The sequence below is a fragment of the Haematobia irritans genome, chromosome 1 (genome assembly GCF_050003625.1).
Source record: "Haematobia irritans isolate KBUSLIRL chromosome 1, ASM5000362v1, whole genome shotgun sequence".
Taxonomy (NCBI): Eukaryota; Metazoa; Arthropoda; class Insecta; order Diptera; family Muscidae; genus Haematobia; species Haematobia irritans.
Genome location: NC_134397.1, coordinates 104535870 through 104560223, shown reverse-complemented (window position 1 = coordinate 104560223; position 24354 = coordinate 104535870). Strand labels below are relative to the sequence as shown.

Here is a 24354-nt window from a genome sequence, read left to right as displayed (position 1 = left end):
GAATGTTTATCCAAGAAAGCTTCACTATGGTACTGTTGAGGCGGATGATAACGTATCTATTTATATATAATATATTTTTCAAGTTCTTTGCAACAACATACTCCCATAAGAATTTCAAGCAATCTGATGCGTACCCATATAAGCCCGGGGCCTGATGGTATCCCCAGTAACATACTAAAATATTGCGCTCATTCTCTATCGACTGCTCTTTCTATTCTATTTAACGAATCTTTGCGAACTGGTATCTTTCCCACACTGTGGATGGACTCATTTATCACTCCACTATTTAAAAGTGGAAACAAGTCTGATATTACTAACCCAACAAAAAAGCGTCGCCAAAAAAGTAAAGAAAATGTTCTTTTTGGATACGGATGTGGTGCAAAATTGACGCAGAAGCGATGAATTTAACATGGGCTTGTCATAGGACGGAAGTCCGCCGTTTCGTCAGCCGTTGCACTAAATTTGCATCACTTCTTTAGGTGTGATCCGAATTCAATGTTTTGGATGTAAATTAAAAAATTCTGTGATATTTTGTCAAATAAATAATTTTTATAATTTTTATGGATTCCAACGCTTGTCGGAAACGTTTGACCCCAAATATTTGCAAATATTCACATTTTTTCAGATTGGATTTATCATTTTTTCGACAAAATTTAAATGATTTGTACCATTTTATGAATTCTTACTCTGTTTTTAACCTCTTTGAAACAAAAAAAGTTAAAATTACCCATTAAAAGTATGAAAAAACCATGTTATAAAAAATTGAATTAAAAGAACTTCCTGGGTCGTTAAAATAAAGAACATCATTGGGAGTGCATCTTCTGGAAGTGCTTTTAAAGTTGTGCCGTTGGAAGAACTTCCAATTTTTTTTGCTGGGTAACTACAGAGGCATTGCTAAACTGTGTGCTATTCCAAAACTAATGGAGAATATTATATCTGATATTTTGGTTCATCAAGTCTCCTCTTTTCTATCACCCAAACAACATGGCTTCCGTAAATCAACCATAAATTCAACCATAACAAATGTCTTGGAACTGACCACAATGATTAATGAAGGCTTTAGAGATCGTTTACAGACTGATGTCGTCTATACTGATTTTAGTAAAGCGTTTGACAAAGTAAATCACTAACTTCTACTGTACAAATTACATCGCATGGGTTTCAGTGACTTAATGGTATCCTGGCTTGAAAGTTATCTGACAAATTGCAGTCAATGTGTAGTATTTGATAACATTATTTCGGAATCGATACATGTGCCTTCTGGTTTTCCTCAAGGCAGTCAACTTGGACCTTTATTTTTCTGTTTATTTATAAATGACCTTCCATCAGCAATTCGATTTGGTAATATACTTATGTATGCTGACGATGTTAAGATTATGAAAACTATCCCGATGACCAAGCATTACTTCAATCTGATCTAAATACAACTGGTGTTCTCTAAATATGATGGAACTGAACATAAAAAAATGCAAGCACATCTCTTTTTATAGATTGAACCACATTGATACAAATAACTATATAAATAACGACATGCTTGAGACTGTTGAATCCTTTAAGGATCTCGGAATACTGTTGGATCGGAGACTAGATTTTAGATCTCACATATCTATGACCGTCAATAATATGGATTTGTCAAACGCTGGAGTAAGGAGTTTTCTGACCCATTTGTAACAAGGAATTTGTAAACTTCACTTGTGCGTCCAATCCTTGAATATGGATCTGTAATATGGGACCCACAGTATCAAATACACTGCAACCGCGTTGAATCTGTACAAAAGCAATTTCTACTGTTTTGTTTACGTCGCAAAAACTGGACTCGTGAAACTATGCCATCATACAAGGAAAGACTTTCACTTGTCAAATTGCCTACACTGAAATGTAGACGTACTATTCTGAATATCTGTTTTATGGTTGATGTTATTAATGGTAGATTTAAATCTGAGTTCCTTCTTAACAGTATCTCATTCAAGACCTAGTCGTAATTTTGAACTGCTTCGCATTCAGTACTTTCGCACAAACTTTGAAAATAACGATCCTGTTCGCCGACTATGTGATGAGTTTAATAAATACTATAAATATTTTGATCTTTCAGAAGATAAATATACTATAACAAGAAATATAACACTATTATTAAATACTTAGGCATAAGATGATCTGTAGGGATTACTGCATAGATGAATAATAATAATAATAAAAAAATAAAAAATAAACCTTATTTATCGCTATAACATAAAAACCGATTTCAAAAACATCCCCAATAAAATCTCCAAATTTATGAAAATTCCCCACCAGATCTCCAAGTGCAAATCAAGGAATTTCGTCCCCATCCAAGAAACAATTTGGGGAAAAATTCCCAATACTGAATTGCACTCTGAGATGAGATATTTAAGATTCCTCCAAAAATAAAACAAAACTGTTTCTTATAAATCCAGAAGCTGATCTAGTGAAGCGTACCATTTGAACAGGTCGGCTTAGGAGAGTATCTGTCATCATGTCCGCCTTGATACCGGAAAACCCAGAGACAAATATGAGCACTGTGCAAGATATCGAACACGTAGTGGAGAGGATTACTAAGGCCTTCCACATCTAACTGCAAGCTTCATGCCCTAGAGGAAAGCCGCAAGCTTCATGCCCTAGAGGGAAGCCGGAGTTAAGTAATATCAGGAAATCCTGCAGAAAGCTCTTTAACAAAGCAAAGTCCACCAGAGCTCCTGAGGATTGGGACGCTTACAAGAAGAATCTGAGAGGATACAAGCGAGAACTGAGAAAGGCTCAGCATAATGGAATGTTTACTGCAGCAGTATTGAGAATACTTCCGAACTACGGAAGGTACTAGCATCGACGAACTCCGCTCCAGGTTTCATTAAAACATCGGAGGGCAATTGGACAAAGTCCAGTGTGGAGACGCTGGAGGTACTATTGGACACTCATTTTCCTGGAAATCAGACGGTTGAACCATGTTCTGGCAGTGCCACAGTGGCTCAGCGGTCCTTTCCTATCGAGGAAATTTTATCGGAATCTAGAATAAAATGGACATTAAATATCTTTGGACCATTCAAATCCCCCGGACCTGATGGAATTACTCCGGCGGAGTTACAAGCAGTAACTGACAGAATTATCCCCTGTTTGTCGGCGATATATATAGGATCAACTTATATTCCAGGAAAGTGGAGGGAAACAAAAGTCTTTTTCATACCTAAAGTAGGAAAAGCCTCTCACTCGAGTGCGAAGGATTTCCGACCAATCACCTAATTCCTACTTAAGACTCTGGAGAGGATGATAGATATTTATCTTGGAACTAGCGTCGATTTAAGTTCGCTCTCGAAACTACAGCATGCATACTCGAAGGGCAGGTCTACTGAGACTGCATTACATGAACTAGTCGGCTTTATTTAAAGCTCACTATCTGTCAAAGAATACACAATCGTGGCGTTTCTAGACATCGAAGGGGCTTATTGAACGCATCCATCCGAGCTCGATATTAAATGGACTGACAACTCTGAATGTTGATCCAGGTATACTTAGGCTGTTAGACGAACTTCTAACGAAGAGACGTATTTCAGCCACACTAGGACAAGCAAACATAGAAAGGTATGTGAACAGAGGCACTCCCCAAGGAGGAGTTCTATCACCTCTTCTTTGCAATGTTGCTATAAACAACTTTCTGGGTTCTCTAGAAAAAGAAAGGATAAAAGTGGTCAGTCAGTGGCAGTCAGGGGAAATTTCCCATCCACAATCAGAGATATTATACAGAGAGCTCTCCGGATGACTGAGAAATGGGCGAAAGATAATGGTCTTGGTGTAAATCCAGCAAAGACAGAAATAGTCATGTACTGCAAAGATCGCAAAACTCCTACGGTTAGGCCCATTTCGTTAGGTGTATTGAAATTCCCTTTGGTGAGTGTGCAAAATACCTTGGCGTTATTTTGGACAGGACGCTGAACTTTAAGCCTAATATTGAAGAAAGTGCGAGGAAAGCAACGGTAGCTTTGTACTCGTGCAAAAAGGCAATAGGAAAAAGTGGGGACTAAAACCAAAAATTGTGCATTGGCTATACACGGCAGTGGTGAGACCTATAATGCTATATGGTGGTGTAGTCTGGTGGCCGGCACTTCAGAAACCGACTTATTTAGACAAAGTTCAGCGTATGGCGTGGTTGTGTATCTCGGGCGCATTCAGCAAGACAGGAACAAATTCCCTTAATGACATGCTGCAGCTATTGCCTTTCGACATTTTGGCCAAACAGTCAGCTGCAACAACGGCTGTGCGGTTGCGCGAGCTATCGCTGTGGTCGGAAAAAAGTTACTGTCACAGTTCGGTCCTCAAAATAATGGCAGTGGACTATACTTTGGCGAGACTACTTTTCGACAAAAAGTTTGAAACTCTAATTCCCAAGAGTCAGGCGTGGTGCACACAGGCACCGGAGAATAAACGATATATAGACTTCTAAACTGATGGCTCTAAATTGGATTTCGGAGTATATTCTAATGGTCTGGAACTTCGAATAGCGAAAAGATTATCTAATCGCTGTAGTGTTTTTCAGGCTGAAATATTAGCAATAAGAGAGGTGGCGAGTTGGCTGAGAAGTAATGTTCCAAAAAATGTTGGCTTTGATATATACTCAGACAGTCAAACTGCAATAAAAGCCTTGAACTCTGTGTTCCTCAACTCGAAAACGGCCATCGACTGTCGCAAATCTTTCAATGAGATGGCTGAGCAGCACAATATTCACCTAATATAGGTGCCTGGCCATAGGAACATACCGGGGAACTGCGAAGTGGATGAATTGGCAAGGCTAGATACTACCTTACATATTCCAGGGGAACTAGAATCTGTTGGTATGCCCCTGGCTACCAGCAAGCTCATACTACGTGAGAAGGCTGTTATGATGGCAAATGTTCAAGGGTTGTAAAGACACCAAGCAAATATGGCCCCATTTAAACTTAAACCGCACATTAGATATTCTAGTGTTCTCAAGATGTCAGATATCACTCCTGATATCTGCTATAACGGGTCGCTGCCTGATAGGCGATTTTGCAAAAACTATTGGCGTGAAGTATAATGACTATTGTACGAGTATGAGGTCATGATGCGGAGGAAAAGGAATCAATTAAACACCTCTGGTGTGAGTGGCCTACATTTTGTGTAAGGCGTAACCAATTTTAGGGGCATATAGATTTAGATTACTGGCGGACCTGGAAAACGTTAACTTAAGCAGTATGCTAATGTTTTTGGAACAATCTGGTTGGTTCAACAGAAGAAAATAATCGAGAAGGTTCAGCGGTTAAAACTAGAAGTGCCCATATGTAATAGGTACTTTTAGTTAATGTGGTATCACAATGGACTGAAGAGTCTAAGTGAGCCTGAATCTTAATCGGGCTGCCACTTTAACCTAACCTAACCATGTTCACCTTAAATTACATAAATTTTCAAGTAACCCGATACGAGGAAACTATTAGATTTGATTCATGGTGGTGGGTATTTAAGATACGGCCTGGCAAATCTTAATGCCATATGGGCTTTTTGTGCCCTGCAGACCCCAAAAAAGTATATTATTCTGGGTCGTGGTGAAATTGTGAGTCGATATAGCGATATCCGTCCGTCTGTCTGTGGAAATTACGCTAACTTCCGAAACAAGCTATCGACTGGAAACTTGGTGTAAATAGTTGTTATTGATGTATTGAAAATTGGGCATATCGGAGCACTTTTAGGTATAACCCCCATATAAACCGGACCCAAATTTGGCTTGTTATAGGGTAACGTGAACCTAGAAGGTAACGTGAACCAATCAATTAATATAAACCGAACCCAAATTTGGCTTGTTATAGGGTATATATACTCGTACTTACACCACACACCAAATTATGACCGTATCGGATGAAATTTGGTCCTGAAAAAACAAATTCGCAGCAATTTTCGAGCTATGGCCATGCGAAAACTACAAAACATAGCAAAAATCGAATTTGACGAAAAAACTACAGAAGCACATAAAACTGCAGTCAATATAGGAAAATCCACAAAATACTTTTCTTCTCTTATCGAGTACTTTCGGCTGGAATAAGTTATTTATTATTATTATTTTTTTTTTTTAATTTTTGCGTTTGACTGTGGATACAATTACACAGTGGAATTATGACATCAGTCTAAAAGCTCAATTTTACAATATAGAGCAAATACACTTTTAAGGGGTCACAAAAACTTCTGTCGAAAACATCTAAAAATTGTTTAATATAGACCTTTTCAATATCGTATTTTTTCACTTTTCAAAATTCACTTAGCACCTCCCTATCCAGAAAAAATAACAATAACTGACTTATGTTGTTTTGTCAAATGACAAAACAAAAACTTACAGAAAAACTTATTAAAAACTTATAGTGTTTTTTCGCATTGAATCCTGACTAAGGAAACAACTCAACTGAAGTTAAAGAAGCCTTTATTTGTATCTGTTATTCGACAAAACATCATGTCTCGAGATATGTTGCAGAGAAGAAGCATGATTGCCACGATCATATTCGAAGACCAAAATAGTATGATAGGAGCTATTTTTGGGGGATTTTCACCTACAACCATGTTGACTCAGTGAATATAGTTCTAAGAAAAATATAATTGTCCTCATCCCAAATGTTATTATATTGATAAAAAGAATTTTGTTTGAATTAAAAGACAATGGTTACGATCTAAAATTTTATAGTAACATATTCGTCAAAATGTTTTTCCTACCAGATAAAAGAACATGGTCACAACATAAAATGTTATGATCTTTATGGAAAAAATTGTTTTCGTCGCCGAAGGATGCCACTTGAGAACAGACACACAAAAGTAACTTTGTTTATTTTTATGTATTTATTAAATAATTCATTGTTTAAGCTGAGTAATTAATATTGAAATAAAAAATTATTTGCAATCAATTCCTTGGATCTTTTCCATCCATTTTTTGGCAAGACTTGATCAAGATATAATCGTCTTCATGAATATATATTTTGGTGAAAAAAAACGAACATAGTACTCATGATACTCTCTCTAGAACAAATATAGCAACAAAAACATAGAAGCAGCTCATCATAACATCAAACTAAATGTCAGTAAAAAGTAAGTAAACAAATGTTTGTTTTGAGAAATCCCAGCAAAAAAAAATTGGAAGTTGTTCCACAAACATTTCTTTTAAAGCCCATTCCAGAATCCCCCATCGAGTTTTTTCAACTTCCGATGCAGTCCTTTTGGACAAGTCCACAAACATATCTTCTAAAGCGGATCGTGGGATCCCCCAATAATTTTTTTCCACTTCCGATGCAGTCCTTTTGGACAAGTGCACAAACATTTCTTCTAAAGCGCATCTTGGGATCCCCCAATGATTTTTTTCTACTGCCGATGCAGTCCTTGTGGACAAGCATTAGAAAGAACGCAATCAGCAATTAAGTGCAAATTTTGTACAATTAAATTTTACAAAAAATAGAAAACTAATAAAAAAACTAAAAAAAATAGAAATTAATAAAAAAAGTAAAAAAAATAATAAAAAAAAAATAAATTTCATCCCCGCTGGGATTTGAACCTGTACCGTTTGACTTTTTCGCTTCCATGGAAGTTCTTTTGAGAAGGTTTTGCAAATTACGAGAATTTTTAATTTTTTTGTTGATTTTTAATGGAAAAGATATATTTATACGAAAATATATGCCGAAAATAAAAAATAAAAACGATGCATGACATAAAAAAATAATTTTTTGAAGATATATTTGATAAAAAAATTGCCGCTGGTGAGATTTGATTCTGCGTTTCTTATTTTTTTGTTCATACTAATAAAGAACATCTCGAGAAGCAATTATAATGTTATTCCTTGGCGTCGTATTACGATCATATCACAAACATTTGAATTGACCTTTCGACGCTTTATGTTCAATGGCGTTTGTAGCTGAGTGTGCTAAGGCGTTCTGTTATGGTGCCAGCAAACCCAGGTTCAACCCCTGGTCGGAGCGAAAAAGTTTTTCAAATTGTAAAAATTATATAATAGGAAAATAATTGTGTAATAAAACATAATAAGGATGAAAAAAAGTGAAATTGGTTGAAAAAAAAAATTTTTTTCGCTTTTTAAATTTCTTCATTCAAATTAACTTCCAGGGCACAACTTCTAAAGCAATGCAAAGGATCCAAAAAGGGAGTACTTCCGTCCTATGACAAGCCCATGTAAAATTCATTGGAGATGATCCAAGTTTGCACTACTTCCGGATCACAGATCGGGGATCCAAACTACTTTTTTGGAAGCTCTGTTTTTGCTGGGATGTTTCTTATTGGTAGGGAAATACATTGTAAGTCAAAAATATTCAACTGCGTGCAATATTTTTGGAATTTCTGTATCCATTGATGCCCACTGTTTGGGGCATGTATTCGCCCAGTGACGCTGTTGTTGTTGTAGCCCTTTGGAGTTGGTATTTTCGAGTTTTTCGGGAAATAAGCATACTCCAAATGAGGGTTTGCAGTCCTTGGACAGGGTTGAAAACCCTGTGTCCGCCCCGGGCCGTAGACCCGACTGCAACGAGGGCGGGTGACGCTGTTGTTGAACTAACTACCTCCAATTTTGATCGACTTGTGGTTCAAGATGATGTCATTTGGGTTGTTGAATTCTATGCAAACTGGTGTGGTCATTGTCAGAGTCTAGCCTCAGAATAGAAAAAATTGGCCAAAGCTTTTAAGGGTGTCATCAAAATAGGAGCTGTGGATGCTGATGAGCAAAAATATTTGGGTGGTCAATATGGAGTACGTGCTTTCCCTACAATCATGGTATTTGGTGCTAATAAACGCTGGCCCACGGACTACAATGGACAACGTACGACAAAAGCTATTGCGGAGCCGGCTTTGGCCGAAGCTAAGAAAAAAGTTCAAGCTGCTTTTTGAGGTGGTAGCAGTGGTATCTCCTCTGGTTGAGATAGTGGCAAATTGAATTGACAGACGATAACTTTGATAAATTGTTTTTGCAATCTGAAGACGATTGGTTGGTTGAATTTTTCGCCCCTTGGTGTGGTCATTGGCCCCTGAATGGGTTAGAGCAGTTGCAGTAGTAAAAGGTAAAGTTAAACTGGGTGCCTTAGATGGTACGGTACATTAAAGCAAGGCTGCTGAATATGGTGTACGACGCTATCCAACAATTAAATAATTCCCCGCTGGCAAGAAGAGCTCATCCGATACCCAAGAGTACGATGGTGGACGCACATTCTCTGACATTGTCACATGGACATTAGACAATCATGTGACAAATGTACCCGACCCAGAATTGGTATAGATTATCGATGAATTCTCATTTGATGATGCCTGTGAAACAAACAAACATTGTGCGTTATATCTGTTTTACCTCATATACTTGATTGTGATGCAAAACGACTCAATAAATTCTTGTATACTCTACGTGATTTGGGTGAGAAATTCAAACAGATTGGGGATTGGCTTGGTCTGACGTATATATAAAGATTAAGCTTAGCAGTTATGGATTTTCATTGCTTGATGCTAACATATTTGGTCAAATTCAGTGCCTTATTGCAGATCCTGCGGCTTATTGTTCTGTCACAACTTTTGAATAAATAAATCTTTGTTTTTAATCTTTCGTTCATGCGACACTTAAAAAAATTTCACTTTCTCGGGTAGGTACAAACCATCTTCCACTAGCTCACCACAGTCTTCTCTCATATATGTAAGGTCAAATGAAATTTCCTTCGCGTTAGACTCCTGCTCGTCAAATGGATGTTCGTTCTCAATTGGGGTCCACTGGTAGATCCCATCACTGTAGCTGTCTCTGCGTAGTTAGTTCCACGCACATCTTTGGAATCACCAAGCATTGGGAAATGAATTTACCTAAACACAAACATTATTATTGTTTTCATCGACAGAACTCTAAATTACTTACTCTTTCGTTGAAAAACTGTCCACTATGAAGGGCTCTATCGCTGGCAGAAGCAAATAATTATTGGCGCGTTTTATAATGTATTCAAGCAAAAAGTGTTTTCACAGATAAAATCGTTTCTTTGTAATCCTTTTGACAAATTGCCATCCAATTACTCTTTCGTCGATCGTCTTTAGGAATAGAAAAAAATGGCCCATTTTCACAATTTACCCGCTTGTTACTCAGACAACCTTTTCCCATTTTCCCTTGTATTTATGTTTTTTCCGAATTTCAAATAGAATTTAAATTTTAGACGTTAAGACAACACACTTTAGAAAATGGGAAATTGACTTACATTATACCTAATGTTGCACTAACGGCGCAAGGTCCATAAATATTTGTATGTTTTTTATTTGCCCTTTTTTAAATGAAAAACTTAATTTTTTTAATTGAACAATGTTAAATTTTGAGCAATAAATTAAAAGTTATACTTTCCCGTTTGTTTGTTTGTTTTGTTTATTTGCTGTAAAGACAATACACTTTAGAAGATGGGAAATTGGCTGCTGAGAACATAAAACCATTGACGGCGCTAGTTCCCTACTTGTCGTTTAAGAGTTTGGTTCGACATATTAAAATGCAAATAAAAAGAAATTAAGACTTGGAAACATCTTGGAACAAGCGGGAAAATATAATTTTTTATTTATTGCTCAAAATTTAACACTGTTCCATTTTAAAATTAAGTTTTTCATTAAAGAAAATTCAAATAACAAAATTAAAAACATGTATGGACCGCCAATGTAACATTTGGTATAACGCAAGCCAAGTTCCCATCTTCTAAAGTTTATTACCTTTGGTTTAGTATAAATCAAGTCATTGAACAGACAACATCATATTGTTTCATGGTGTTAACAATGTCGGATTTTGTATCAGAAAGTGACGATTTGCAGAAAGCATTAATTTTTTGCTTTCATTTGAAGAAAAGTGTTGCAGAGTCGCATCGAATGTTTGTCGAGGCACATGGTTATAATGTTCTATCAGAAGCAACATGCGAACGATACCCAGTCAGAAAAAACATAGGAAAAGCGTTGTAAACGGTTGATACACTGTGGAAAAAAGCGTTGTTACAACCCCAAAATGATAACATCATTCTATGGTGTACCAAGCAAAAAAAAAGATGGATGTTGTTCCGCTAACATTTCTTTTAAAGCACATCCCGGAATCCCCCATCAAGTTTTTTCCACTTACAATTCAGTCCTTTTGTACAAGTCCACAAAAAATTTTTTAAAGCGCATCTTGGAATCCCCCATCAAGTTTTTTCAACTTCCGATGCAGTCCTTGTGGACACGCCCGACAAAATGATAACATCATTCTATGGTGTACCCAGCAAAAAAAAGTTGGAAGTTGTTCCGCTAACATTTCTTTTAAAGCACATTCCGGAATCCCCCATCAAGTTTTTCCACTTCCAATGCAGTCCTTTTGGACAAGTCCACAAACATTTTTTAAAGCGCATCTTGGAATCCCCCATCAAATTTTTTCCACTTCCGATGCAGTCCTTTTGGACAAGTCCACAAACATTTTTGTAAAGCGCATCTTAGAATCCCCCATCAAGTTTTTTCACTTCCGATGCAATCCATTTGGACAAGTCTTAGAAAGTCCCAGCGAAAAAAATTGGAAGTTGTTCCACAAACATTTCTTTTAAAGCCCTTCCCCCATCGATTTTTTTCAACTTCCGATGCAGTCCTTTTCGATAAGTCCACAAACATTTCTTCTAAAGCGCATCATGGGATCCCCCAATGATTTTTTCTACTTCCGGTGCAGTCCTTGTGGACAAGTATTAGAAAGAACGCAATCGGGCTATTTTAAGTGCAAACTTTGGACAATTAAATTTTATAAAATAATAGAAAACTAATAAAAAAATTAAAAAAAAAATAGAAAATCCATAAAAAAGTAAAATAATAATAATAAAAAAAAAATCATCCCGCTGGGATTTGAACCTGTGCCGTTTGACTTTTTCGCTTCCATGGAAGTTCTTTTGAGAAGGGTTTGCAAATTACTAGATGTTTTAATTTTTTTTTTTATTGATTTTAATAGAAAAAAATATATTTATACGAAAATATATGCCGAAAATAAAACATTAAAACGATACATAACATAAAAAATATTTTTTTAGAAAAATATTTGATAAACAAATTGCTGCTGGTGAGATTTGAACCTACGTTTCTTATTTTTTCGTTCATACTAATAAAGAACATCTCGAGAAGCAATTAGAATGTTATTCCTTGGTGTCGTATTACGATCATATCACAAACATTTGAATTGACCTTTCGACGCTTTATGTTCAATGGCGTTTGTGGCTGAGTGTGCTAAGGCGTTCTGTTATGGTGCCAGTAAACCCAGGTTCAATCCCTGGTCGGAGCGAAAAAGTTTTTCAAATTGTAAAAATTAGATAATAGGAAAATAATAGTGTAATAAAACATATGGATGAAAAAAAGTGAAATTGGTTGAAAAATTTTTTTTTTCGCTTTTTAAATTCCTTCATTCAAATTAACTTCCAGGGCACAACTTCTAAAGCAATGCAAAGGATCCAAAAAGGGAGTACTTCCATCCTATGACAAGCCCATGTAAAATTCTTTGGAGATGATCGAAGTTTGCACTACTTCCGGATCACAGATTGGGGATCCAAACTACTTTTTTGGAAGCTCTTTTTTTGCTGGGATATCGTTTAAATGATGAAAAAATCCTTGATTTGAAATCTTAAATCCGTAGATTTTTACCGCCATTATCTGAATGATAACGAGGAGTAAAATCTGGAAATTTTACTTTTAGTTTCAAGCAATTGATATGATCCTGCTATACCCTCAAGAAGTGAAATCGGTCGACCGATAAATGTCTTACATAATGGACCGGTAGAAATAAATGCGATACAAAATTTTTGAGGGTAAAAAATACCAGTATATTTATAGTTTAAGGCAAAGTGGATAAAAAATACAGATTCTAGCAGCCTAAAAACTAAATCCGGGAGGTAGGTCTACATGGGGGCTATACCAAAACATGGACCAATACTCAAAATTTTTGGCACACCTCTTAATGTTCCTCAAATACCTCTAGAATTCAAATTTCAGACAAACTACGAAAAACTACGAAATCTAAAATCGGGCGATCAGTCTGCACACCTATTTGTGGTCCTAAAATACATCTCGATTTCCAATTAGGCAAATCCAATAAAAACTATGGTTTCTAGAAGCTCAAGACCCCAGATCGGGGGATCGCTTTATATGGGAGATATATCAAAACTGGGACCGATACTCCCCATTTTCGACACACCTATTTGTGATCTTAAAATACATCTATATTTTCAATTTCAAGCAAATCGGATAGAAAATACAGAATCTCGATTAAATTTCAGGGTCACTTAGACTATTCCATTGTGATACCACATTTAACTAAAAGTACCTATAACATATGGGCACTTCTAGTTTTAACCACTGAACCTTCTCCATTATTTACTTTTGTGGAACCAACCAGATTGCTCCAAAAACATTAACAAACTGCTTAAGTTAACGTTTTCCAGGTCTCTGTATGGCCATAAAATACCTCTTGATTTCAAATTTCAGGCAAATCGGATAAAAACTACGGTTTCTATAAGCCCTGCAAACCCTTCTGACCCTGAATATATTTTAAATAGACTGAAACGATGCGATCCAGATCTTCCAACAGCTGATTGGAAGGTTGGCCGTTTGGATGAAGTGGATGGACCAAGACGGCATGCAGTGTTTATATTGAACACTCAGTCGACCACCATGGTGGTCTACGGAATTAAGTAATATGAGGAAATCCTGCAGGGAGCTCTTTAACAAGGCAAAGTCCACCAGAGGTTCTGAGGATTGGGATGCTTACAAGAAGAATCTGAGAGGATACAAGCGAGAACTGAGAAAGGCTCAGCATAACTCTTGGAATGATTACTGCAGCAGTATTGAGAATACGTCCGAGGCTTCCAGACTACGTAAGGTTCTAGCATCCACCAACTCCGCTCCAGGTTTCATTAAAACATCGGAGGGCAATTGGACAACGTCCAGTGGGGAGACGCTGGAGGTACTATTGGACACACATTTTCCTGGAAATCATACGGTTGAACCATGTACTGGCGGTGCCACAGTTGCTCAGCGGTCGTTTCCTGTCTAGGAAATTGTATCGGAAACTAGAATAAGATGGGCGCTAAATAGCTTTTGACCATTCAAATCCCCCGGACCTGGTGGAATTACTCCGGTGGAGTTACAAGCAGTATCTGACAAAATTATCCCCTGGTTGTCGGCGATATATAAAGGATGTATCAACTTATCAAATATCCCAGGAAAGTGGAGGGAAACAAAAGTCGTTTTCATACCTAAAGCGGGAAAAGCCTCTCACTCGAGGGCGAAGGATTTCCGACCAATCAGCTTATCCTCATTCCTACTTAAGACTCTGGAGAGGATGATAGATATTTATCTTAGAACTAGCATCGATTCAAGTTTGTTCTCGAAACGACAGCATGCATACTCGAAGGGCAGGTCTACTGAGACCGCATTACATGAACTAGTCAGCTTTATAGAAAGCTCACTATCTGTCAAAGAATACACAATCGTTGCGTTTCTAGACATCGAAGGGGCGTTCAATAATGTCCAACCGAGCTCGATACTAAATGGACTGACAACTCTGAATGTTGATCCATGTATACTCAGGCTGTTAGACGAACTGCTAATGAAGAGACGTATTTCAGCCACACTAGGACAAGTAAACATACAAAGGTATGTGAACGGAGGCACTCCCCAAGGAGGAGTTCTATCACCTCTCCTTTGGAATGTTGCTATAAATAACCTTCTGGTTACTCTAGAAAAAGAAAGGATAAAAGTGGTGGCATACGCAGATGATGTGACTCTGGCAGTCAGGGGAAAATTCCCATCCACAATCAGAGATATTATTCAGAGGGCCCTCCGGATGACTGAGAAATGGGCGAAAGACAATGGTCTTGGGGTAAATCCTGCAAAGACAGAATTAGTCATGTACTGCAAAGATCGCAAAACTCCCACGGTTAGGCCTATTTCCTTAGGGGGTATTGAAATTCCCTTTGGTGAGTGTGCAAAATACCTTGGCGTTATTTTGGACAGGAAGCTGAACTTTAAGCTTAATATTGAAGAAAGGGCGAGAAAAGCAACTTTAGCTTTGTACTCGCGCAAAAAGGCAATAGGAAAAAAGTGGGGACTAAAACCAAAAATTGTGCATTGGCTATACACGGCAGTGTTTAGACCTATAATGCTATATGGTGTTGTAGTCTGGTGGCCGGCACTTCAGAAACCGACTTGTTTAGATAAAGTTCAGCGTATGGCGTGTTTGTGTATTTCAGGCGCATTCAGCAAGACAGGAACAAATTCCGTTAATGTCATGCTGCATCTATTGCCTTTAGACATTTTGGCTGCCACAACGGCTGTGCGGTTGCGCGAGCTATCGCTGTGGTCGGAAAAAAGTTACGGTCTCCAGTTCGGTCCTCAAAATAATGCCAGATGTGCCTAACGTAGTGGATTACACTTTGGCGAGTCCACTTTGTGACAAAAAGTTTGAGACTTTAATCCCCAACAGTGAGGCGTGGTGCACACAGACCCCGGAGTATAAAGAATATATAGATTTCTTCACTGATGGCTCCAAATTGGATGGACAAGTGGGGTTCGGAGTATATTCTAACGATCTGGAACTTCGAATAGCGAAAAGATTACCTAATCACTGTAGGGTTTTTCAGGCTGAAATATTATCAATAAGAGAAGTGGCGAATTGGCTGAGAAGTAATGTTCCAAAAAATGTGGGCATTAATATATACTCAGACAGTCAACCTGCAATAAAATCCTTGGACTCTGTGTTCCTCAACTCGAAAACGGCCATCGACTGCCGCAAATCTCTCAATGAGATGGCTGAGCAGTACAATATTCACCTAATATGGATGCCTGGCCATAGGAACATACCTGGGAACTGCGAAGCGGATGAGTTGGCAAGGCTGGGGACTATCTTACATATTCCAGGGGAACTGGAATTTGTTGGTATGCCCCTAGCTACCTGCAAGCTCATACTGCGTGAGAAGGCTGTTATGATGGCAAATGTTCGATGGGAGAATTGCAAGGGTTGTAACACCAAGCAAATATGACCCCATTTCAACTTAAACCGCACGCTAGATATGCTAATGTTCTGGAGACATCAGATATCACTCCTGATATCTACTATAACGGGTCGCTGCCTGATAGGCGATTTTGCAAAAACTATTGGCGCGAAGCATAATGACTATTGTATGAGCTGTCATGATGCCGAGGAAAAAGAATCAATTAAACACCTCTTGTGTGAGTGTCCTGCATTTTGTGTAAAGCGCAACGAACTTTTAGGAGCATATAGCTTCAGATTACTGGCGGATCTAGAAAACGTTAACTTAAGCAGTCTGCTAATGTTTTTGGAACAATCTGGTTGGTTCAGCGAAGAAAAATAATCGAGAAGGTTCAGAAGAAACTAGAAGTCCCCATATGTAATAGGTACTTTTAGTTAATGTGGTATCACAATGGACTGAATAGTCTAAGTGAGCCTGAATCTTAATCGGGCTGCCACTTTAACCTAACCTTCTATAAGCACGAGAAGTAAAACTGGAGATCAGTCGATATGGGGGCTATACCGAAAAATGGACCGATACTCACCATGGCACACCTCTTTATAGTCCTATTTTAGGACTTGATTTCCCTCTTGATTTCCAATTTCAGGCAAATTGGATAATAACTACGGTTTCTATAAGATCAAGACCCCAAATCGGGAGGTCGGTTTATATGGGGACTATACCAAAACTTTGACCGATATAGCCCATCTTCGAACTTGACCTGCCTGCAGGCAAAAGACGAGTTTGTGCAAAATTTCAGCACGATTGCTTCATTATTGAAGACTGTAGCGTGATTACAACAGCCAGACAGACGGACATGGTTATATCGTCTATGAATATCTCCCTGATTAAGAATATATATACTTTATATAGTCGGAAATCGATATTTCGATGTGTTACAAACGGAATGACAAACTTATTATACCCCCGTCATCATTCTATGGTGGTGGGTATAAAAATAAAAACGATGCATAGATAAAAAAAAAAATATTTTTTTAGAAAAATATTTGATAAAAAAATTGCCGCTTGTGAGATTTGAACCTGCGTTTCTTATTTTTTCGTTCATACTAATAAAGAACATCTCGAGAAGCAATTAGAATGTTATTCCTTGTTGTCGTATTACGATCATATCACAAACATTTGAATTGACCTTTCGACGCTTTATGTTCAATGGCGTTTGTTTCTGAGTGTGCTAAGGCGTTCTGTTATGGTGCCATCAAACCCAGGTTCAACCCCTGGTCGGAACGAAAAAGTTTTCCAAATTGTAAAAAATTAGATAATAGGAAAATAATAGTGTATAAAAAATATGGTTGAAAAAATAATAAAATTGTTTGAAAAAAAACTTTTTTTCGCTGTTTAAATTTCTTCGTTGAAATTAACTTCACTTGCACAACTTCTAAAGCAATGCAAAGGATCCAAAAAGGGAGTACTTTCGTCCTATGACAAACCCATGTAAACTTCATTGGAAATGATCCAAGCTTGCACTACTTCCGTATCACAGATTGGGGATCCAGACTACTTTTTTGGAAGCTTTTTTTTTGCTGAGTACGGAATTAGACCATTTTAAGTGAAATTTTAAGTTTGGACAATTAAATTTCGCAAAAAAGAATAGAAAAACAATAAAAATTCATAATAATAAAGAACATCTCAGGAAGTAGTTAGAATGTCATGCCGTCGTGTCATAAGCATTGAATAGACGTTTTGATGCATCATGTTCAATGGCATTTGTGGTTGAATGTGCTAAGGCATTCTGTTATGGTGCCAACAGGCCCAGGTTCAACACCCGGTGGAAGCGAAGAAGTTTTTCAATTTGTAAAAATTAGATAATAATATAATAAAAGTGTAACACACAATAGTGATAAAAAATTTTAATTGGAAAAATATTTTTGTTTTTTAGTTTTTTAATCCAAATTAACTTTTTTCTTAATCCAAATGAACTTCCAATGCACAACTTCTAAAGCAATGCCAAAGATCCAAAAATGGAGTACTTCCGTCCTATGACAAGCCCATGTAAAATTCATTGGAGATGATCCAAGTTTGCACTACTTCCGGATCACAAATTGGGGATCCAAACTACTTTTTTGGAAGCTCTTTTTTTTTTTGCTGGGTATCGATTGTATTTAACAACGTTTTCAAAGCGTCATGAATACAATATTTTACATGATTTTCCGATGGTTTAACCAACGCTTTGACAACCCCAAAATGATAACATCCTTATACGGTGTATCGATGGTTTTCACAACCAATAAAAAAGCACTGAAAAACAACGTTTCATACGTCTTTACAATGGTTTATAGAACGCATTAGGAGGGATAGAATTATAATTTTACAGTACCTTAAAACCGCTATTGAAACAAAAAAAAAACACGTTTAAATATTTTGTTATATTTATATTAGTGTTTTGAGAAAGTTTCCTTTATGTTACATTAATATTTTTTGAGAAGGTTGGTTAAATGAACTAAAAAAGGAAAAACACTATACACAAATGTTCGTATTTCAAAGAAAATACTTCAGGATTTCTTAAAATGTGTACATTTTACCCAAACGCGCCAAAATAACATTGTTGCAGTTTTGAACTCCAATTTTTTCCTTCAAACAACGAAATTTTGAAAAGAGTAATTATGTCTAAAAAATTATTGAATTATTCGAAAAATATTTATTTATTATATTACATGTTAGCCTGATACCGAAACAGGCAATTGCCCAGTCAGAAATTTACGATGGTTATAAATATTGAGCGTTGTAACAGCGTTGGAAGCCAACGTTGAAACAACGCTTGCTAAACAAATTAATTTACGGTTTTTAAATAGTACATTTTCCATAAAATTATCGTTGAAAATTCATGTTCCATCAATGTCCAATGGTTTTTAATGAGTAATGGAGGTATTATTGTTGATAGGAATTGATTCATAATAGGATAATGTTCCTTTATCATATAAAGAGAATATGTACATTAACAGTGAAACCACTAGGAACAACAATTTTGGTTAATTTTACAAATGAGGCAATTGTAGAAAGTTTTAACTAAACTAAACGCTGACATCACGCCAAAACCCAAATATAAGTACTTATTTATCGACTAATTGAAGAAATTTTGTTAGACATAATCACTTTTTTCACATGTTAAGGTGAGTATTAACTTCGAGTTTAGCCGCTTAAATCGATAAAGTGAAAACTAAATCAGTAAGAAAAATGCATAAAATTATACATATTTGTTGCAAATTTTATTATAACTTGATGGGGAAAAGCCCAAAGCAAATTTTCACAAAGTTTGTATTCCTTAAAATGGATTATTAAGAAAAGTAATCGTGAAAAAATGACGTTTTTAGCGCCTAAACTCGAACTTAATACCCACCTTTAAAGAAAAGTTCATTGTTTGAAGGAAAAAATTGGAGTTCAGAATTGCAAGAATGTTCTTTTGGTGCATTTGGGGTAAAATGGATAAATCTTTTGGCGTATTTGGGGTAAAATGTACAAATCTTTTGGCGCATTTGGGGTAAAATGTACAAATCTTAAGAAATCCTGAACTGTTTTGTTTGAAATATTTATAGGAAATAATAAAGGCATATGACTAGCCACTAAAATCGCAAATTTTTCACGATTACATTTCTTTAATAATCCATTTTAAGGAATACAAACTTTGTGAAAATTTGCTTTGGGCTATTCCCCATCAAGATATAAAGAAATCTGCAACAAATATGTATACTTTTATGCCTTTTTTACTGATTTATGGCGATTTCGATTGGGAAAAAATGTGCAACATTCTCGAAATTGATTGCCAAATATGAAGGACATTGTCATAGATGTTGGATCCTGTATCCCTCACAACATTATGAATTACCAATAACTTTGAAATTATACTATAATTTGAGAGAAAATACAATGAGGAAAAAAGTAGTGTAACACCACGGCAACATATTTTTTGCGAAACGAAAACGCCCTTAGTTTTCACTTTAGCGATTTAAGCGGCTAAACTCGAAGTTAATACTCACCTAACATGTGAAAAAAAGTAATTATGTCTAACAAAATTTCTTTAATTAGTCGATAAATAAGTACTTATATTTGGGTTTTGGCGTGATGTCAGCGTTTAGTTCAGTTAAAACTTTCTACAATTGCCTCATTTGTAAAATTAACCAAAATTGTTCCTAGTGGTTTCACTGTTAATGTACATATTCACTTTATATGATAAAGGAACATTATCCTATTATAAATCAATTCATATCAACAAGGTAATAAAATATGAACTCTGTAATAATTTACTAATCATTTTTTTATAGATTTTTTGTTAAACAGATTTGAAAATGAGACTGAGGCTACAATTCTGACAAAAACAAGCCGTTGGTTTGCCTCTACTAGAGACAGGGCTGGAGGAAGATCAGAAGGTATATGACCTTGACGTAATATAATCATTTTTGACCATATTATTAGAAGATTTTTTTACCAATTAGAAATGTCAATCTTAATCTTAATTATGTATTTTGCCTATTAATTGTTAATTGTTAAGTTTTCTGATGTTCCTTTGTAAAGTGTAAAACACTAATTTTGTTTTGTTTCAATAGCGGGTTTAAGGTACTGTAAAATTATAATTCTAACCCTCCTAAAACAATTGGAAAGACGTATGAAATGTTGTTTTTCAGTGCTTTTTAATGGTTGTAAAAACCATCGATACACCGTATAACGATGTTATCATTTTGGGGTTGTCAAAGCGTTCGTTAAACCATCGGAAAAGCGTATAAAATATTGTTTTCATGACGCTTTGAAAACGTTGTTAAATACAATCGATACACCGTGGAATGATGTTATCATTTTGGGGTTGTAACAACGCTTTTTCCCACCGTGTATCAACCGTTCACAACGCTTTTACAACGCTTTTCCGATGGTTTTTTTCTGACTGGGTGACGTCCAAATGCATTATATCTAATTATACAATTATTTTTCGAGCTTTATGGACAGATATAGATTAAGGAACATGGTTAATAGAGCCATTGAAAAGAAAATGCCAGATACAAATCTATACACGCCTGGACTGTACATGTTTCGGTTCGGGCGAATGATCCTTTCCACAGCCTTTAGTATAGATCTGGCTGGGAGAGATGACTCAATTTTGGGCCCTTTATGCTAACTCCTTATGGAGAAAACATTTGGGAAATTTCCTCTTACAAATTGAATCATCTTTTCTCCCACTGTACATCATCTTTTCATATAACTTACAAGTCCCTTAATCTTATTTTTATTTCGTTTTGTTACATAGTAATGCAACAACACGAAATTTATTTTTAGAAAGCTAATTTGTTAGAATTCACCTAAGTGGTGAACAGTCGAACAATGCTTATTGTTTCTACAGTCAACTACAACATATGACAATTAACAGAAACTGGTTTCCAGGATACAACAACAATTCTAACGCGTACATTAGTCGTGTTTTTCCTAGTTTTACGACGGGCTCATCGTTGCTTATTATATTACATGTTAGCCTGATACCGAAACAGGCCCGAAAAAAGCTCGAAAAATAATTGTATAATTAGATATAATGCATTTGGACGTCAATTGCCTGTTTCGGTATCAGGCTAACATGTAATATAATAAGCAACGATGAGCCCGTCGTAAAACTAGGAAAAACACGACTAATGTACGCGTTAGAATTGTTGTTGTATCCTGGAAACCAGTTTCTGTTAATTGTCATATGTTGTAGTTGACTGTAGAAACAATAAGCATTGTTCGACTGTTCACCACTTAGGTGAATTCTAACAAATTAGCTTTCTAAAAATAAATTTCGTGTTGTTGCATTACTATGTAACAAAACGAAATAAAAATAAGATTAAGGGACTTGTAAGTTATATGAAAAGATGATGTACAGTGGGAGAAAAGATGATTCAATTTGTAAGAGGAAATTTCCCAAATGTTTTCTCCATAAGGAGTTAGCATAAAGGGCCCAAAATTGAGTCATCTCTCCCAGCCAGATCTATACTAAAGGCTGTGGAAAGGTTCATTCGCCCGAACCGAAACATGTACAGTCCAGGCGTGTATAGATTTGTATCTGGCGTTTTCTTTTCAATGGCTCTATTAACCATGTTCCTTAATCTATATCTGTCCATAAAGCTCGAAAAATAATTGTATAATATTTATTTATATTTGTGCGAAAAATATTTATTTATATGCGTGATGACAGCGTTTAGTTTAAACTTTCTACAATTGCCCAAATTTGTAGAATTAACCAAAATTGTTCTGGTGGGTTCACTGGTTTTTTAGTGTACGCATTCAATTTATATGAAAAAGGAATATTATTCTATTCTAAATCAATTCATATCAACAATAATACCTCCATTACTCATTAAGAACCATTAAACATTGATGGACCATGCATTTTCAACGATAATTTTGGAGAAAATATACTTTTTAAAAACCGTCAATAAATTTGTTTAGCAAGCGTTATTTCAACGTTAGCTTCCAACGCTGTTACAACGCTCAATATTTATAACCATCTAGAATTTCTAACTGGGTAGTTTCAACGGTTCAGAAATAATGGTTTTGATGTGAGAAATAAAGAACGTGGAAGACCAGCAAAAAAGTTTGAAGACCATACAAAAATTTTGAGATGACACTTTGAGTCAAAAGCAAACAATTTTAAATTTTGCACAACAAACAATTTCTGATCATTTACAACGCTATGGGAAAGATCCAAAAGTGTGGATCTTTCACTACTAGTATACCTGGCATTTCAAATGTATTTGTATATAAATGATGAGATATGTTGTTTTGTCAAAATTAAACTTAAAAATTCGATTTATGTTGTTTTCGACGATTCTATATCTCTCGATCTAGGGTAGCTATCAAAAATCTGCAAGAAATATGCGCCTTCAAAAACTATACACAAAATACAATTTTTGAGAAATTGTCCTATCTAGCGCCAATTTAATTGGATGTTTAAATATACCTTGAATCATAAATGTGTCGAAGTTTTAAATATTTTTAGTTTGCGCTAAAAAATGTTTATGTTAGAGATGTTGACTATAGAAAATTTATTCAAAGATTTATTTTTACAGAAAATTTGTCAAAATTTCGTTACTATACAACATTTTCTTATCTATAGAAAATTTTATCAAAACTTTATTTCTATAGACAATTTTGTCAAAATCTACCAAAACATTAAAAATTCTACCAAACCAAACAGTAACAAATTGACAATTTTTGGTAGAATTCTACCAACAGTGGCAACCGTGATAGCTAGCGTGTATATATTTATATCTGGTATTTTCTTTTCAAAAACATAAGCAATTATAATTCTTTCATCTTCTTTATACATCAAGACTCGTATCTAATTATAAAATGCAGAACAACAAATTAATTAATTATATTAAGTTTTAAATTTCGTAACAATATTTGGCAATATTTATATTTATATTTCCAGGGCCAAAAACGTTTATGTGGGTGGACTATTGTTTTATTGTTGCGGTATGATGCTTATGGCGATGACAAGAGCTAAAGCAAGTGTAATTATATTTAGTTGGGCTGCGGGTGTTATGTACTCTACTCTGTTCACCATGCCTTATCTCTTGATTGCTCATTATCATTCGCTGGGTATAGTAAGTATTCAATACATATTTTTTGATAAATGTTTTATTGACGACAAACTTTTTTTTAACAGTTTGAACTGGATGCTGATGGTGCTGCTAAGCTTGGGTCTGGTGTTCGGGGGTTAGGAACCGATGTCGCAATTGTTAGCAGTATGGTATTTCTGGCTCAATTCATATTATCTATATGCATGGGGACAATAGTGTCAATGTCTGGCACCACGACTGCTGTAGTTAGCACAGCCAGTTTTCTTAGCTTTTGTGGAGCTTTATCTGCAACGCAAATTATGTATCTTGATCTCTAAATTAGTATTTGTAAATCATTATAGAAATGAATGCAAATCCATGTTTTGAAGTATTTTTGAGTAAGTGGTTGTTGTATGTGTATATAAAATATATAGCTACAATAATATTAATAAATATAAAGCAAAAACTGATTATGGGAATTTAAGATACCAATATTTCATTTCAACCACTCACACGCAAAAACTAACACAGGGGAACAGTGGTTCTGTTGATTAAGAACTGATTACCGCTTTTAAGGTTATTTGCAATTGTTTTTTTATCAGCTCGACTTTTCGAGATATACCGTTATGTTAATAATTAAGGCACTTCCGCTACATATATTGGAATAACTTAAAAACGGTTAAACATATTAAAATAAAAAAAATATATATCAGAAAATCCCCAACAATATTCTCTTTAAGCCGTCTTTACATTGTTTTTTTTTATTCATACATTCTGTTCGTAATTCAAAC

The 24354-nt window shown here is 35.8% G+C and overlaps 1 protein-coding gene and 1 pseudogene across 1 annotated transcript in view; both read left to right on the top strand.

The window, feature by feature from the left end:
• The window catches only part of LOC142230190 (proton-associated sugar transporter A-like), a 190781-nt gene extending 166734 nt beyond the window's left edge, over positions 1-24047 (top strand). The window contains exons 3-4 of the mRNA XM_075300833.1: positions 23434-23608; positions 23671-24047. Of these exons, the coding sequence (XP_075156948.1) occupies positions 23434-23608; positions 23671-23901 (406 nt within the window). The 3' untranslated portion in view covers positions 23902-24047. The remainder of the gene's footprint in view (positions 1-23433; positions 23609-23670) is intronic.
• LOC142219855 (protein disulfide-isomerase A6 homolog) lies at positions 8458-9566 on the top strand (annotated as a pseudogene).
• Positions 24048-24354: the final 307 nt, after the last annotated feature.